The sequence below is a fragment of the Oncorhynchus clarkii genome, chromosome 22 (genome assembly GCF_045791955.1).
Source record: "Oncorhynchus clarkii lewisi isolate Uvic-CL-2024 chromosome 22, UVic_Ocla_1.0, whole genome shotgun sequence".
Lineage (NCBI taxonomy): Eukaryota > Metazoa > Chordata > Actinopteri > Salmoniformes > Salmonidae > Oncorhynchus > Oncorhynchus clarkii.
In genome coordinates this window covers 43749246-43767302 of record NC_092168.1, presented here as the reverse complement: position 1 = coordinate 43767302, position 18057 = coordinate 43749246, and the positions used below count along the sequence as shown (strand labels likewise).

Here is an 18057-nt window from a genome sequence, read left to right as displayed (position 1 = left end):
TTCAATGGAAACAGGATGCACCAGAGCTATATTTTGTGTCTGATAGCAAATATATATATATATATATATATATATGAGCAAACATCTAAATAAAAAATAAAAAACTGGTTTTCCCCCTACTACAATTCCAGGGGGTTGCCTGCCTCTTATCTGAGGCATGAGAAGCCATGCCTTTCTCACTGCTGATTCCCCCCCCCCCCAGAAACAGGGTTGGGCATCAGGCCTTGTTCCTCCCACTGCTCACAGCCTAACCCAACACTGCTGTGCGTTGGCTGGCTGGGGGTTGGCTTGCTGGGGGCTGGCTGCTAGCTCCAGGCATGAGCAGCACTTTTCCCTTCTCTGCTCAGTCTTCAGGGGCTTCCTCCGACCCAGCTTCAGCACAGTCTCCTGGGACCAGCCCACAGTAAACAGCTCCTCTCAGTCAGATCATGACTGATAGCCAGCCCCCAGGCAGCCAGCCAGCCCCCAGCCAGCCCCCAGTCAGCCCCCAGCCACCAAGCCAGCCCCCAGCAACCAGCCAGCCAGCACAGCAGTGTTGGGTTAGGCTATGAGCAGTGGGAGAAACAAGGCCTGATTCCCAACCCGGTTTCTGGGGAGGAAATCATCAGGTCAGAAAGGCATGGCTTCTCATCCTGTTGATTCAGATAAGAGGCAGGCAACCCCCTGGAATTGCTGTGAGACTCGAAATTGAGCTCAGGTGCATCCTGTTTCCATTGATCATCCTTCAAATGTTTCTACAACTGGACTGGAGTCCACCTGTGGTAAATTCTATTGATTGGACATGATTTGGAAAGGCACATATCTGTCTATATAAGGTTCCACAGTTGGCAATGCATGTCAGAGCAAAAACCAAGCCATGAGGTCGAAGGAATGTGTTATACCCCCAATACATGCTAACTAACCTCTGACCATTACAATAACACGGGAGTTTCGCATTTTTGGGGTGTATGATATTTGTGCATCTGTAACTTTCTCACTCTTAATTATTCACTATTTATTCAGGACTATCCATAATCATGGTGGCATCCTCATCAATGTAGAAGAGTTTAGAAACATATTATATTATTTTTTTACAATAAGTTACTCCAAAATAATACAATACATTATTTACCATTAATTTCTATTGGGCACAAAATATTCTGAAACATAACCAAAACAAACAGCAAATCCAATACGTATTTTTAATGGAAAAAGCTTTCAATGTAAACTTAAACCAGATATAAACTATGTAGAAAAGGACCTATATATATTTGTTTTAATCTTTGAGAACTAACTATCACCTAAATAAAAGCAAGACATTTGGGGACAATTGGAAATGCCAAAAACAATGAAATTAGTAGGGCTGTGACGATACCATTGTCGAAATATATTTTTACATGCCAAAAATAAAAACATGAAGCTGACCATACTCTTTTTGACCTTTAAAAACCTGCTGTATGTAAAATATTGTTTGCTATAAGCTTGGGAAATAAATAAATGTTGACTCAGGATGACAATATAATGATGTTTGTTTCCAACATCAGGGCTGTTTTCCTAAACTTAAATCCACTTTGTGTTTTGTTTTCATTCCACGATACGAGCGAGCATCGCGATACTGGTATAATCCAGCCCTAGAACTTAGAAGTATTGATTTTGATATTATGTTTGAGCAAAATAACACAGCATTGCCATGGCAAAATGCATAGAATTGCAGGAAATTTGCTTTAAAACTGCAACAAAAATTCAGCTCCATTAAATAATATGTAGAATTACAGGAAATGTCTTTTAAAACAGCAACATTTTCTCCCAATGCCACGCCCCCTTGCCCCTCCCACAGCCACGCCTTTGCCACCACCTTCACCCCTTTTTGAACTAGAAAAAACCCTGGTAGTTACTGTCATGCATGGATTTCTGCTGGGATAGTGGAATCCCATGCAGTTAAGCATGTTAGGGGAAGAGTCAGGACGGGAGCAGCCTTGTAACAACCATAAGAGGAGATGCTTACTCACCAGTGGTTCAGAGTTAGTCCTAAGCTCCAGTCAGTGTTTATTAAAATGGTTCACCTCCAAAATAATTTATCAGATTACTTTTGCTATGGGAGGATAAAGGAATAAGCCTATCATCAAATTTACAAACTCAACACACATTGGTTTTTCTTATGATATTACATCCAAACTGTCAACGTGGGCCATTATGGCTTGCCTATCATTCAGTTTACTGAAGCATACATAACTCGAGCGACAGGTAGCGAGCAGATAGACCATTGGGAAAGTAACAGAAAGGTCACTGGATCGAATCCCGAGCTGACAAGGTGTAAAATCTGTTCATGTGCCCTTGAGCAAAGCACTTAACCCTAATTGCTCCAGAGTTGCCATTAATAATGGAAGAGCCTCTGGCCATGACACCGCTCTACGAGGACCTCTCAGGGGAAGCTGGGACATGCAAAAAACACATTTCCAATTTACACGTGAAATAGGTCAAATATAAAACACAAATATAAAAACACAGACAAAATGATTTATTATTATCATCAATATGAATTGTGGGCTAGGCTAAATCCGTGGAAACCACAGTCAAAGCTGAGCCAATGGAAGTGTCGGGAACAGACAACACTCAAGTTACTCTCTTTAACAACAGGCTATTCAACAGAATAGTGACATCATCACATGACTGAGGCGTTTGTATATTTTCTAGCCAATCTCCTCCCATCCCCCTTCCATCGGCTAACAACAGATCCTCTATCTCTCTTAACACTGCAGATAGTGCAGACACGTTTTAGGCTAAGATTTATCCCCCATTATAGTCAGGGATTGTCGTTCAAGCAAATCAAAATCATGATTATGATTAGGAATCATTAGCCTACTTCAATTGAACCTCAGCCGGAAATCAATAAATTATAGGACCCAGAAGTGATGACATTTAGCCTAGTGTCAATTCAAATCAGTTCAAGTGTCGTCAAAAAAACAACAACTGAATACTCTCTCATTAGAAGAGCAACGGTGACATAACAATTCAGACAATACTGGCTGAATTGAAGAGTGTGGGTGGGTTGAGAAAGAGAGGATGTTAACCCTGTTGGCTAAAGGCATTAATGTAGCCTTGCTAGCACACCTCAATATTTCAGAATAAATAACAACAACAACAAAAAGTTAAAGGTTGCTAAAATTCAAAATAATTTTCTTAAATTCTGTTTGTGCCAAAACAAGCAAGTGTAGTGTAGAGAATCATTGTACCATCTAAACCACTGTGAAATAGATTTTAATTAAACCAAAACTCTTGTATTTTCAGCTGGTGTACAAAACCAAAAGTAAAAGACAGCACATAGAACATATCTACCACTTCTTAGACTTGCCTTCAATGAGAATGACATATCTACAACACACATTTCTATGTGAATTTGCTCAGATCATCCAAAAAGTTACATATTGCAGCTTTAAGAAAATGATTTATTTTGGGAACGAGAGTAGTACACTCAATATACTGTACCCAGTCGTAAAACCTTGTCCACCTACACTTCAAACTTAATTCAGATGCACACAAGTCTCTGTTATGAAAAATCTGTAAGTTCTGAGTAGACTTCCCCCAAGGTTCTATCACCAGCCTTGTGATGTGATGACTCCAGTCTCAGAGGGCCCAGTAAGTAGGCTGTCACATGAGTTGGATGGTAGGTATACACGAATTGGAGGACAAGCAGCTCAATGCCTACACTGTTCTGGAATGAGCTTGGGCAACAGTGTGACTCTTTATAAGATTAATGGCTGGGCAACTAGTCAGCACCTAAATTCCCTGCCACCAGTGGAGGCTGCTGAGGGGAGGACGGCTCATAATACATATCTGGAATGGAGTCAATGGAATGGTATCAAACACATCAAAGACATGGTTGATGCCACTCCATTGACTCTGCTCAGGACATAATTATGAGCCGCCCTCCCCTCAGCAGCCACCACTGCCCTGCCACCCATAGCAATAAGAAAAAGTGACTTGCAACACCATCTCCGTCTTTTAAACCCTTAAAAAAAAAGGACTAAAACCTAAAGAGGCATTTTGGAAAATAGGTCCTTTGTAGCAATTCCTGCTGATGGTTGGCTGAGCACCAGCCTTGACCAATAGGGACCAGGCCCTTTGCCCTGGCACAGCGTGTTTAAAATGGCCAGTGGAGGTAAGGAGATGATTGAACATCAGAATAATCCAGTGGGCAGCATTGTGTTGCGGTGGCAGTGTGAGCTTCTCTGTGGATTAACCCCAGCCGCAGACAGCCAGGCCCAGCAGCCTGCCAGGCCCAGCCAGGCCCACAGACAGCCAGGCACAGCATCCGCAGACGGCCTGTGGCTGGGCTTGACTCGCAGACAGCCAGGCCAAGCCGCAGACAGCCGGGCCCAGCCGCAGGCACAGTCGCAGACAGTCAGCCCCATCCTCAGACAGTCAAGCCCAGCTGCAGGTCAAGCCGTAGACAGCCAGGCCCGGCAGCAGACATCGAAGCCCAGCCACAGGCTCAGACGCAGAAAGCCAGGCCCATCCACAGGCAACCAGCCCCACCCGCAGACAACCAGCCCCACCCGCAGACAGCCAGCCCCACCCGCAGACAGCCAGTCAGCCCCACCCGCAGACAGCCAGCCAGCCCCACCCGCAGACAGCCAGCCAGCCCCACCCGCAGACAGCCAGCCAGCCCCACCCGCAGACAGACAGCCAGCCCCACCCGCAGACAGACAGCCAGCCCCACCCGCAGACAGACAGCCAGCCCCACCCGCAGACAGCCAGCCAGCCCCACCCGCAGACAGCCAGCCAGCCCCACCCGCAAACAGCCAGCCAGCCCCACCCGCAAACAGCCAGCCAGCCCCACCCGCAGACAGCCAGGCCCAGCAGCAGACAGCCAGGCCCAGCAGCAGACAGCCAAGCACAGCAGCAGGTGAGAGGGAGAATGCAGTATCCCACTGGAAGTCAGCACAAGGCTATAGTCTGCACCCCATGGGGCGTAGTAGTGTGGGATGTCCACATTTGCTTAGAATAAACAGTACAGTACAGGTTCTGTCTCCATTTCCTTACAGTAAACACTTTAGAATGTAATTATCTGTTTAGGCTCCTACATATGTCTCCTGGCACATAAAGCAGAGTCATGAATCTAACAGAAGAATGGTGCATGACATTCCTTACCTTTAACGAGTCGAAGCAGGCAATAACTCTTCCATTTTCAACCTGGCAGCTCGTTGGTGGGTGTGCAAATTTGCATTCCTCATCACTCCGTGAGCAAGTTCCTCTCTGAAACTGCCGACACACTTCCAACGTCAGCCATTTTGTGTCCCTTACTGAAGATATATTGAGAGCCATGTCAAGAGGTTCCAATCGACCGCTGCCAGTCCAATGTATCAGTTGAGTTGACTCTTAACTCAAAAAACGGCAACACATTAAAAAAAAGTTCACAACTTTTGTCTCTGTCTGATTAGTGCTTGAAAAGTTTACAAATCATATGAAGCAACCAGACTGGACTCACTGCATCAGCTGGGAGGAAGGCTAATCGATCAACGAGCAATCACTCATCAATCAGTTTGCACCAATGGGAAACCTCTGGAAGGGTTGAGGGCTTGCTCTGTGACACAACAGTGTGTCTATCCTCCTCCACTGACAAGGACTCTCTCATTAATGGTGTGTCGAGGCAATGGCGCTCCTTGAAAGAATATTAATGAAGACTTGCCTGGTATTGACTTTGCCAACTTCTCACAATTTGTGCTTTGGTAGTTCTCCCCTCCAGTAAATCTTTCCCCTTGGGATACCTTAGCCACTGGAGTTGTTCAGAAATAAATTGGAGGCGGCTGAAGATTTGCAGCTGAAGTATCCCGGCACTGCTCAGACCTGGCCTAGAAGGGAGGGTTGGCTTCCCATGCACATTTAGACCAGAGAGCAGGTTGAAGTTGGAGATGTTTTGTGAAAAGCACTTTCTGTTGGTGATCTGGAAGATAGAAAATAATTATTTGTTTAAAATACTATTAGTGCTCTTATTATACTATAGTTATTGCTATACTCTAGGCTTACTTCATGTTATGCTGCTTGAGTTGCTATGGCCTCTTTTCTTGATTGATGAAACTGAGAAAATCTCAACGCTACAGTTGTGAAAGCAGGGTGGGGTACAGCATAACAGTGTTAACTCTGGAAAAATGGGAAATGGGAGGTATGGGAAAGGACTCAAAAGCTCTGTCCGCTGACTTTATAAAGGGACATTATACTACAAAATGAATGAAAATAAAAGGAAGCTGATACCATCTAAAATAGAATGTCCACCTCCAGAAATTAGCCCAATAACACATTGTTAAAATTATTATAACATATTGGACCACTGTATTTAGCCTATGCATGGTCCATATTATCAGGTATGCTATTAGCAATAAACGTTATCAGCTTTAGCCCAACTGATGCAGCAAAGTACAAATAAATAGGCTGAAGCATGGGGTTGCCTATCTGCATTTACCCTATCGGGGCTAATAATTAGCCAGTAGAGGTCGACCGATTAATCGTAATGGCCGATTAATTAGGGCCGATTTCGAGTTTTTCTAACAATCGGAAATCGGTATTTTTGGATGCCGATTTTGCCGTTATTACCAGCTTTCATATGTTCTCATGTTCTGAGCAAGGAACTTAAACCTTAGCTTTCTTACATGGCACATATTGCACTTTTACTTTCTTTTCAAGCACTTTGTTTTTGCATTATTTAAACCAAATTGAACATGTTTCATTATTTATTTGAGGCTAAATTGATTTTATTTATGTATTATATTAAGTTAAAATAAGTGTTCATTCAGTATTGTTGTAATTGTCATTATTACAAATAAAATAAAATAAAAATGAACCGATTACTCGGTATCGGCTTTTTTTGGTCCTCCAATAATCGGTATCGGCGTTGAAAAATCATAATCGGTCGACCTCTATTAACCAGATCCCAAATGTGATATTTTAACTAGTTATTATCCTATTAATTAATTTTATGTGCCAAAAAACTTGCATAAACACAGTGAATATAATGTAGGCCTATCTGTTAGGGTAACTCGCCACCCAGGGTAACACCCCCCCCCTCAATTTTTTAAGTCACTCCCCCAAAATTGTTTCGAGAGAATGCAGTGGGATTGTATCCCCAAGTTACCCTACAATTGACCAGTGTCACATTTAGCCCCTCTCCCCTATGCTCTCACTGCTAATCGCAGAACAGTAACATGCTTTAACCATGCTGCTGCTAAAAACTATGGGTTTAAAATGGCGCAGTTCACGCTTATCTATGAGTTGAGAAATGAATAATGTAGGAATGGTGAGCTCAGATTTTCGTCATGAGCCGAGATACATTTTTGCAGTTTTAAAGCTCATTTCCAAGGATTCTACATATTCTGCCATTGAACTGAGAGAAAATTTTGCAATTTTAAAGATAATTTCCTGCAATTCAATGCATTTTGTGTTATTTTGCTCAAACTTAATACCAAAATCAATACTGTATAACTTCCCCTGACTGTCTAGCTTTTATTTTGGTGATTGTTAGTGTAACAGGGTTATATTGGTGATTCCCCTTGCCACTTTATTGTTAAGCCAATGGGTTTTTGGTTTGAGTTTGTTTTGCCTTCACCTACTCAACATGGCATCTTATTGGCTGGTTTGCGTAGCTTGCTTACGAGGGGGGATGTTCCAGTTAGAATCGTCCCAGTGAACAAGCACCAAACCAGCGGTAAGTTGTTGGTTGCAAAGCACTGTACATCAAAAGTGATTTTTATACTCTCAAGTGATGATTTAAATGTACAATTTATATCAAATTGTTTGTAAATGTTATTCGATAAGATGCAGCGTTTTTTTGGAGAATATTTGTTGTGCATTTTGTTGTAGAGAATTCCCGCCAGTATTAGCTAGCAACTTACTGTGTCTGGTGGGGGGGTTCATATATTTTGTACAGTGCGTGAGTGCAGAGTTGGATGGTGAGACGTGCATTGCATGACGTGCAATTTTGTGTCGTTCTTATCAGAGTAAAGCTACATGACTGGTGCTACATGTTGGAGTTCCGTGTCGATGACTGATTGTACACAACGCAAGACGAGTACTGTTACATTAGTTCTCAATGATTAATTAATTTAAAATTATATAGGTCCATTATCTTTTCTACATACAGTGCATTCGGAAAGTATTCAGACCCCTTGACTTTTTCCACGTTTTGTTACATTACAGCCTTATTCTAAAATTGATTAAATTAAAATAAAATCCTCATCAATCTACACACAATACCCCATAATGACAAAGCAAAAACAGGTTTTTAGACATGTTTGCAAAGGTATAAAAAATAAAAACAGAAATACCTTACTTACATTAGTATTCAGACCCTTTTCTACGAGACTCGAAACTGAGCTCAGCTGCATCCTGTTTCCATTGATCATCCTTGAGATGTTTCTACGACTTGATTGGAGTCCACCTGTGGTAAATTCAATTGATTGGACATGACTTGGAAGGGCACACATCTGTCTATATAAGGTCCCACAATTGACAGCGCATGTCAGAGCAAAAACCAAGCCATGAAGTCGAAATTGTCTGTAGAGCCCCGAGACAGGATTGTGTCGAGGCACAGATCTGGGGAAGGGTACCAAAACATTTCTGCATCATTGAAGTTCCAAGAACACATCGGTCTCCATCATTCTTAAATTGAAGAAGTTTGGAACCACCAAGACTTTTCTTAGAGTTGGCCTCTCCGACCAAACTGAGCAATCGGGGGAGAAGAGACTTGGTTAGGGAGGTGACCAAGGACCAGAGTTCCTACGTGGAGATGGGATAACGTTCAAGAAGGAAAACCATCTCTGCAGCACTCCACCAATCAGGCCTTTATGGAAGAGTGGCCCGACAGAAGCCACTCCTCAGTAAAAAGTAAAAGCCCGCTTGGAGTTTGCCAAAAGGCCTCTCAGACCATGAGAAACAACATTTTCTGGTATGATGAAACCAAGATTGAACTATTTTGCATGAATGCCAGGAGTCACGTCTGGAGGAAAACTGGCACCATCAATATGGTGAAGTATGGTGGTGGCAGCATCATGCTGTGGGGATGTTTTTCAGCGGCAGAGACTGGGAGACTAGTCAGGATCGAGGGAAAGATTAACAGAGCAAAGTACAGAGAGATCCTTGATGAAAACCTGCTCCAGAGTGCTCAGGGCCTCATACTGGGGCGGAGGTTCACCTTCCAACAGGACAACAACCCTAAGCACACAGCCAAGACAACGCAGGAGTGGCTTCGGGACAAGTCTCTGAATATCCTAGAGTGGCCCAGCAAGTGCACGGACTTGAACCTGATTGGACATCTACGGAGAGACCTGAAAATAGCTGGGCTGCGACACTCCCAATCCAACCTGACAGAACTTGAGAGGATCTGCAGAGAAGAATGGGAGAAACTCCACAAATACAGGTGTGCCAAGCTTGTTACGTCATACCGAAGAAGACTCGAGGCTGTAATCGCTGCCAAGGGTGCTTCAACAAAGTACTGAGTTAAGTGTCTGAATACTTATGTAGATGTGATACTGCAGTTTTGTTTTGGTTTTTTATAAATTTGCAAACAAATCTAAAAAACCGTGTTTGCCTTGTCATTATAGGGTGTTGTGTGTAGATTTACAAGGGGGAAAAAATGATTTAATCAATTTTAGAATAAGGCTGTAACAACAAAACATCTGGTTTTAGTCATTTAGGTTTACACTGAATGTTTTTCCTTCCCGAAAATGTATTTTTTAAAAACAACAGTTCTACAATTTGGATCCGCCTAAGGGTTTCTATGGCAGAAAAATCCCTGTCTCTGATATGTTGTTTTGACATTACAAGAGATGTGCATGCGTTTTCTGTGATAAATCCACAGCCCAGCCACCAGCCTCACACACAGCAGCCATCATCTAATCAGAGTGACATATTCGACTGATTAATGCTTCTGACCTTGAATCTGTGTTCAGACTTTGAATTATGACATTTTAATTCTGTGCACTCCATCTCCAGGCAGCTTTTCTATTCAAACAGACAAGTCCAATAAGTCAAATGTATCAATATGCTTGGGGGGAGCCAGAGCAGCTGGGGGTACCCCAGGAGGAGCCCAAAAAGAGTAAAGGTCCCTGGGCCTGAGTCTAATAGTCACAGGCAACGATATACATTTTGTTTACATCCTGGAAATGTTAGCCTCAATGTCAGCATGATATTTCTGATAAGACAATTTTTTGGGGGGCATGGCCAGAGCGTAGGCTACTGAATGCATTATATTATGCTACATCATGAACGAAAGTTTGAAGGTAAATAAATTGACACCTAAGCTACTTACAATTGAAGTAAATGATTAAAGTGCCAAAACAATATCCTTCACATTCTAACTGCTGTCGCTGGTTGGGGGAAAAAAGTAGGACACCAAGTCACGGAGAAAAAAAAAGACAATTTAATTCATAGACAGAAATGTATGTAATTGGGGTAATTGTGATATGTTTCTTTCTAAAGAAACTTTAAATAGCTTGTAAGTAATAACTGAAGGTAGGCATGCGCATCTCTCGTGAGAGGTATTATTCTATTGTAAACGGTAAGTCTTCTGTATTTTCTGTACTGTTGAGAAAGTGAGTGTGGTTTTGCGGTTATTAACAAAACATATCAGTGCAAAACGGAAATACAGAAATGCAACAGTATCACTGAATAGTTTGACCTTTATTTTCAGTGTGGGAGGCTCTGCACTGCAACACTTGTGAATTCAGTTGGAAGGTTGTCAGTGAGAGAGAGAGAGAGAGAGAGAGAGAGAGAGACTCTTATTTTGCTCCTGGCTCATCCTGCTTTGCAGTAGTTCTGGTTCTGTTCAGCTCCTGGATCTGTTCAGCTCCTGGTTGAGTGTTTATACTTGTCCCCTAAAGGCAGCGGGCGGGATGCCCTAAAGGCAGCTGGATGCCCTAAAGATAGCTGGATTCCCTAAAGGCAGCTGGATGCCCTAAAGACAGCTGGATTCCCTAAAGACAGCTGGATTCCCTAAAGGCAGCGGGCGGGATGCCCTAAAGGCAGCTGGATGCCCTAAAGACAGCTGGATTCCCTAAAGGCAGCTTGATTCCCTAAAGGCAGCGGGTGGGATGCCCTAAAGGCAGCGGGTGGGATGCCCTAAAGGCAGCGGGTGGGATGCCCTAAAGACAGCTGGATTCCCTAAAGGCAGCTGGATTCCCTAAAGGCAGCGGGCGGGATGCCCTAAAGACAGCTGGATTCCCTAAAGGCAGCTGGATGCCCTAAAGGCAGCTGGATTCCCTAAAGGCAGCGGGCGGGATGCCCTAAAGGCAGCGGGCGGGATGCCCTAAAGGCAGCGGGCGGGATGCCCTAAAGGCAGCGGGCGGGATGCCCTAAAGGCAGCTGGATTCCCTAAAGACAGCTGGATTCCCTAAAGACAGCTGGATTCCCTAAAGGCAGCTGGATTCCCTAAAGGCAGCTGTAAAATGCAAATTAAGCGACAGCCTTAAATAATGACTTCATCACTTAAAAATAGCCTACTGTCCTACAGACTGAAAGACTGATCTCATGAAAAGATTGACTCTAGTTTGATAACATGTGACAGGTCTTTGCAAATTTCTCATTAAATTTGTTAATGGAGTCCAATTATTCGCTGTGTATACAAATGAAACTAGGTCTAGGCCTATCTATGGATTGATGGGCTAGTTTGGTCAGTGTGAACTCTGGCATCCTGTTATGTCTGTTTGAGATGAGTAACTGGCTCTAGGGCCTAACAATTACAGAGGTTACTATTGTAAACCATCCAGCTTTCAGCTAGGCACAATGCAGGTAGCTATTTACTGAGTCTGCAGGAGCATGAACTTCATATTATAATAGTCTTAACTACCAACTGAACTGGCGTGACTTGAATTGTCTTACTGTTACTAAGGTTCCAATCACACTGCTGTATGAGAGAATCAGCAGTACTTACTTTATCTACAGTAACCATGGAGACCATACTAATGCAACATTAAATAAACCCTTCCTATAGTGTATGCTGTAATTTTCTTAGCTTCCAAAACAGTTTGAAATAGCACAACCTAGAAGAACTGGTTTTGAGTGAAAATAAAAAAAGTTGTCATTCCAGCACTGCTGTCAAATAATAGAATTGAAAGTCGCAACAATAATAACTTCCAATAAAAAAAGATAAAAATAATTACCCTATAGTACAGGAGAAAACTAGTGATGGGGAAAGAATCGATTCAGCTACATATCGCAAAATAATTGGACGATATTATATCGATACTTCGTTTTGATAGGCAGTGTTAGCTAGCGCTAGTCATCTGTAACTGCGCCAAAACTCAGGTATTTTTAAACCTATAGTTTGTTCTCCATCTAATTTTTAAAGTGAGCCAACATGTTTTCAGCACTTTAATTCCCATGACTCATCAAAACTAATTTTCTCATACTTTCACTTGTCTCTCTGCAGCAGACATATACAGAGCACTGCGTTTGGAACAGCAAATTACAATAAAATGGCAGTATCGAATCGCAATGCATACTGTATGGAATCGCAAGAATCGTGATAATATCGTATCGTGAGGTCCCAGCCCTAGAAAAAAAACTGTACACCAGCCCAACCTACAACCAACTTTGTATTGGGAATGTAGAGTAGGTAAACCTTACATGTCCCTATTTGTGACAGTCCTTCTCCAGTTACTTTCCTTGGTGTATTCTGTCTGTGTTTGCTTTGATGGCAGGTTAACACCTGTTGCCTGAGAGAATAAATCATGCTTATGAGATGTGTTGGCCCTCAGTCCTCCACAACCCTGTACTTAACACTCCTACAAACCTTGTACAAAAACACGCACACACACACTTGAAGTCAGTCAGACACAGGACAGAGCCTGGGTAAGTAGTGAAACGCCACAGGAAGTTGCAGAGCAGGCAGGCATCAAGGGAGCACCTTGTTCTTTCCTGGCAGGATGGGAGAGGTAAATTCCCCACACTGACCAGCTAAATTTGAACATTTGAGATAAACAGCCATTATATGCAGCAGCCATTTCAAGAGAAGCAGATTCTAACCATCTCTACGAGTGAAGTCCTCTATCTCTCCCTCTCACCGCATGGTATGCAGCATAATGCAGCAAATTCCTTTATGAACTAGTCAGGAAAACAGGAGCAGCCAGGGAAACAATCCTCTCACCTCATGCAGTGTTGGAGCTCTCCAGTCTTTCTAGCATCCACCACCGTCTGGGTTAGAAGTCTGACTTCTCCTAATTACTTTCTGCCTAAATATAATCACCATGTGAATAGTTGTCATTCCCCTCTCAGTGCTGTGTGCTCAGGCCCATGCCTAGACAGGGATTTTCTTTCCACGACAGTGCAGTAAAAGACTGTCTGCTTAACTCTCTGGCTGAAACAATTCCAGCCACCCCTTTTCCTGCCTGCCCACCAACCTCCAGGAAGACCCTCCCAGCAGACTCTGGCCAATAGCATATCAGGAACAGACTTGCTGTGCAAAAAAAAATGTCTGCAAGGCTCAGACTGACAGCCAGGCTAGCTGCAGACCCTGATCTGATGCCAAACCTGTATGCTCTGTTGATAAGCATTATTACCAATGGACGCCGCTGACGGGAGGACGGCTCATTATAATGTCTGGAACGGCGCAAATGGAATGGCATCAAGCTCATGGAAACCATGTGTTTGATGTATTTGATACCATTCCACTGACACCGATCCAGCCATTACCACGAGCCAGTCCTCCCCAATTAAGGCGCCACCAACCTCCTGTGATTATCTCAGATGATCTCTAGACCCATGTCTTATAATTCATCCTTTGATTTGAAGCGTTATTGTTCACTGTTACATATAAATACATATAATAATTTACTAAACTAAATATTGGATGTGTAATCAAGAACAACTCTAACATAACAGCACTTTCTCCACTAGCTTATCCTGTGCTTTCTCATAAGGTGAACAAGCAAAAATGTTTACACTGGCAAAATTATTGTAACGTAAACTTCTCTCTATTTAAAGTCCCCCCCCCACACACACACTTTGAAGACGAAAACCAAGAGACGTCATCAAAGAACTTGTAATGCGAGTGTATAGCTGGCAATAAACAACACGTATCGGTATCTGAAGTCTTGGAAGCTAACGTTACTGTATTCATCATGAGCTAGCAAGGAAAATAGGCTACAAGCTATCTACCAAAGTCAGTGAACGAGCTACCACCACACGTCACAGCTAGCTAGCTACTGTACAGTAGCTGGAACTTTGATAGCTAGCCAGCGCTAACATGACAAGCAGAATATGCTAGCTTCTGTACTAGAATTTAGCTAGTCTCTTAGGGATAACACTTTATTATTAGGAACTCACTTTTACTAACCTGCAATACATGACACAACACGTCTGGGGGGGAGGCATAGCGAGCTAGCGAGCTAGCAAGACAACATGTCTGACAAGGTGAAGCTAGCATTTCTACCTGCTTACCTCGTCATCACGTGAAGTGAAGAGGACAAGGTGCTGTTCAATGGTCCACTTAATTATTGTCGTATTACCTAGCTATAAACACTTTAACAGGAAAACAACCAGGTACTTGATTTCTCTTCGTTACTTTGTAGCACAGATTTGACACAAGCAACAAGCATTTGACAGCTCGCTCTACGACTGCCAGTTTGATTTATTTGAAGGGTAACATTCTGGCAGAGTATGCCAATATGCATACTAAAATCGGAAGATTCGTTAGAAATATGAATCTTTTAGAAGTTTTAACAGATAAGTCACGTTATTGTTTGTCTTTCAAATAACCTATTTTTGGTCAAACAAAAGTATTAGTGAAATGGGAATCTACTATCTCCCCACAGCAGCCATAATGGTACATTCCAAGCGAATGTCAGGAGGCTCCAGAAGGGCAAGGGCTTGCTTGTTACCAAGGGAACAGCAATGGAATCGAGAGGAAAATACAGGGATTATTTGTTTTTAGTTTATTACAGGTTTTTAATTCAAGAATTTCTGTAAAAAAAATCAAGCCAGTATCCATCTCCTTTTTTTCTGGGAAGAAAACACTTTATTTTTTGTTATTCTTCTGTTAGTGATATAATTCAACGCTAGATATTGAACATAAAACAATTGGCCTATGAAATGTTTTTAAAGCTGCCCCAAAACAGATTGAGGCATTATGAAATTAATGAGAAAAAAAAACAATTCACTCTGATTAAATATGAATCTGTGTTGAAATCGTATCCTATGCTTACTGATGCTCTTTTTCACCAACAGCCTGAGGGAATGAACAGCAAGCATCCTCCTGACCCTGCATTACACTCAAGGTCACCACAATGCCACCACAGCAGAATGACCAGGGCAGAATGCTGTGGACAAGATAAAGGCTGCACCTTGTTGATTGATGGGATGTTGTCTATAGTATAGTAAGAAGATTGGCAATGATACAACTTCCATCTATACCTTGTTGAAATCAGGACAGTTTAGAAGCAAACAAATAACTAGGCCTAAACCTAAACGTGTTCAGAGAGGATGTGTTAAAGAGTTTCGATCAGGCAAATTTAACTAATGAAATCATCTGCTACAATGGCTATAGGAAGTGTTCAGTATGTATTGTGAACTTGTTAACCCAGGAGAAGTGGTCAATGAAATCTATCAGCCCGGAACTTTACCACTGACATCATGTTCAGGCCCTGTGTGGCCACTCTGATACACATGCATGCCTGCAGGACATACACCAGCAGTTGTACCTAATGTATCAACCATAACATCGGTCTTGGGGACATCACACACTAATGATGCACACGATTAGCAAACATTTTGCATTTATAGAAATCTCTACAAGGTAGAACACTGCATAATCCTGTGACATTTTCTCCAAGAACAGTATATCTTGTGACGATTTAGTGTGACTCTTGATTTAGTGTGACTCTTGCTTGTTACATTTACACATTTACACACAGATGGTCCATTTCTAAGTCAGGAAGTCACAGGACGTTCTTGTTATTTATTTAATCTCCTTTGACAGACCGCCTGCCACGTTTTCCCTGTCGTTTGTTGAGTGTCAGATGTGGGATTATGGAGGTATTTATGGAGACAAACACATTCCTTCCACTAAATTGAAAGTGGTATGTGTGGAATGATGAGCCGGTATTGTTCTAGGCATAGGAAAAAAAAGATAACCAGACTGGAATGTTAGACTGGTGGTGGGGGAAGCCTGCTGACTGAGCTTCGCTATCCTGGCCACACCACAACCCACCAATCGTGTGACTGTCGAGCAGAGGTGGGGCGAAACGGCAGCAGAACACACTGTCAAATGATACAAATTGTCATCTAAAGTCATCTACTACGATGAAATTTCATTCATGCCATCCTTCTACCGGTCAATAATGCCTAAATCAAACAGAGTCCGTCTCTGAGAAGGATAGCTAATTTAAACTGGGTCAGTCTCTGAGCACGATAGCTAAATTAAACTGGATCAGTCTCTGAGCACGATAGCTAAATTAAATCAAATCAAATGTATTTGTCACATACACATGGTTAGCAGATGTTAATGCGAGTGTGGCGAAATGCTTGTGCTTCTAGTTCCGACAAAGCAGTAGTAACCTACGAGTAATCTAACTAACAATTCCACAACTACTACCTTATACACACACGTGTAAAGGGATATGTACATAAAGATAAATTAATGAGAGATGGTAGAGAACGGCATAGGCAAGATGCAGTAGATGGTATCGAGTACAGTATATATGAGATGAGTAATGTAGGGTATGTAAACAAAGTGGCATAGTTTAAAGTGGGTAGTGATACATGTATTACATAAAGATGCAGTAGATGATATAGAGTACAGTATATACATATACATATGAGATGAGTAATGTAGGGTATGTAAACATTACATTAAGTAGCATTGATTAAAGTGGCTAGTGAAATATTTTACATCAATTTCCATCAATTCCCATAATTAAAGTGGCTGGAGTTGAGTCAGTGTGTTGGCAGCAGCCACTCAATGTTAGTGGTGGCTGTTTAACAGTCTGATGGCCTTGAGATAGAAGCTGTTTTTCAGTCTCTCGGTCCCTGCTTTGATGCACCTGTACTGACCTCGCCTTCTGGATGATAGCGGGGTGAACAGGCAGTGGCTCGGGTGGTTGATGTCCTTGATGATCTTTATGGCCTTCCGGTGACATCGGGTGGTGTAGGTGTCCTGGAGGGCAGGTAGTTTGCCCCTGGTGATGCGTTGTGCAGACCTCACTACCCTCTGGAGAGCCTTACGATTGTGGGCGGAGCAGCTGCCGTACCAGGCTGTGATACAGCCCGACAGGATGCTCTCGATTGTGCATCTGTAGAAGTTTGTGAGTGCTTTTGGTGACAAGCCAAATTTCTTCAGCCTCCTGAGGTTGAAGAGGCGCTGCTGCGCCTTCTTCACGACGCTGTCTGTGTGGTGGACCAATTCAGTTTGTCCTTGATGTGTACGCCTAGGAACTTAAAACTTACTACCCTCTCCACTACTGTCCCATCGATGTGGATAGGGGGGTGTTCCCTCTGCTGTTTCCTGAAGTCCACAATCATCTGCTTTCTTTGTTGACGTTGAATGTGAGGTTATTTTCCTGACACCACACTCCGAGGGCCCTCACCTCCTCCCTGTAGGCCGTCTCGTCGTTGTTGGTAATCAAGCCTACCACTGTAGTGTCGTCCACAAACTTGATGATTGAGTTAGAGGCGTGCATGGCCACGCAGTCATGGGTGAACAGGGAGTACAGGAGAGGGCTCAGAACGCACCATTGTGGGGCCCCAGTGTTGAGGATCTGCGGGGTGGAGATGTTGTTACCTACCCTCACCACCTGGGGGCGGCCCGTCAGGAAGCCCAGTACCCAGTTGCACAGGGCGGGGTTGAGACCCAGGGTCTCGAGCTTGATGACGAGTTTGGAGGGTACTATGGTGTTATATTCTGAGCTGTATTCGATGACCAGCATTCTCACATAAGTATTCCTCTTGTCCAGATGGGTTAGGACAGTGTGCAGTGTGGTTGCGATTGCGTCGTCTGTGGACCTATTTGGGTGGTAAGAAAATTGGAGTGGGTCTAGGGTGTCAGGTAGGGTGGAGGTGATATGGTTCTTGACTAGTCTATCTAAGCACTTCATG

At 43.0% G+C, this 18057-nt stretch overlaps 1 protein-coding gene across 20 annotated transcripts in view; it reads right to left on the bottom strand.

The window, feature by feature from the left end:
• Positions 1 to 14598, bottom strand: part of LOC139380940 (muscleblind-like protein 2a) — a 39935-nt gene extending 25337 nt beyond the window's left edge. For 11 of the 20 annotated variants that reach the window (XR_011628487.1, XM_071124109.1, XM_071124110.1 and 8 more), the window contains exons 1-2: positions 14407 to 14573; positions 5131 to 5923 (exon numbers count right to left, since the gene is read on the bottom strand). Coding sequence is in view for 19 of the 20 variants with exons in the window: in XM_071124109.1 (XP_070980210.1) it covers positions 5131 to 5304 (174 nt within the window). In the remaining variant the exon portion in view is untranslated. Of the gene's footprint in view, positions 1 to 5130; positions 5924 to 13114; positions 13323 to 14406 lie in introns of those variants that run through there. The other 9 variants (XM_071124120.1, XM_071124123.1, XM_071124125.1 and 6 more) reach the window with 8 other exon arrangements.
• Between the last annotated feature and the right edge of the window lie 3459 nt (positions 14599 to 18057).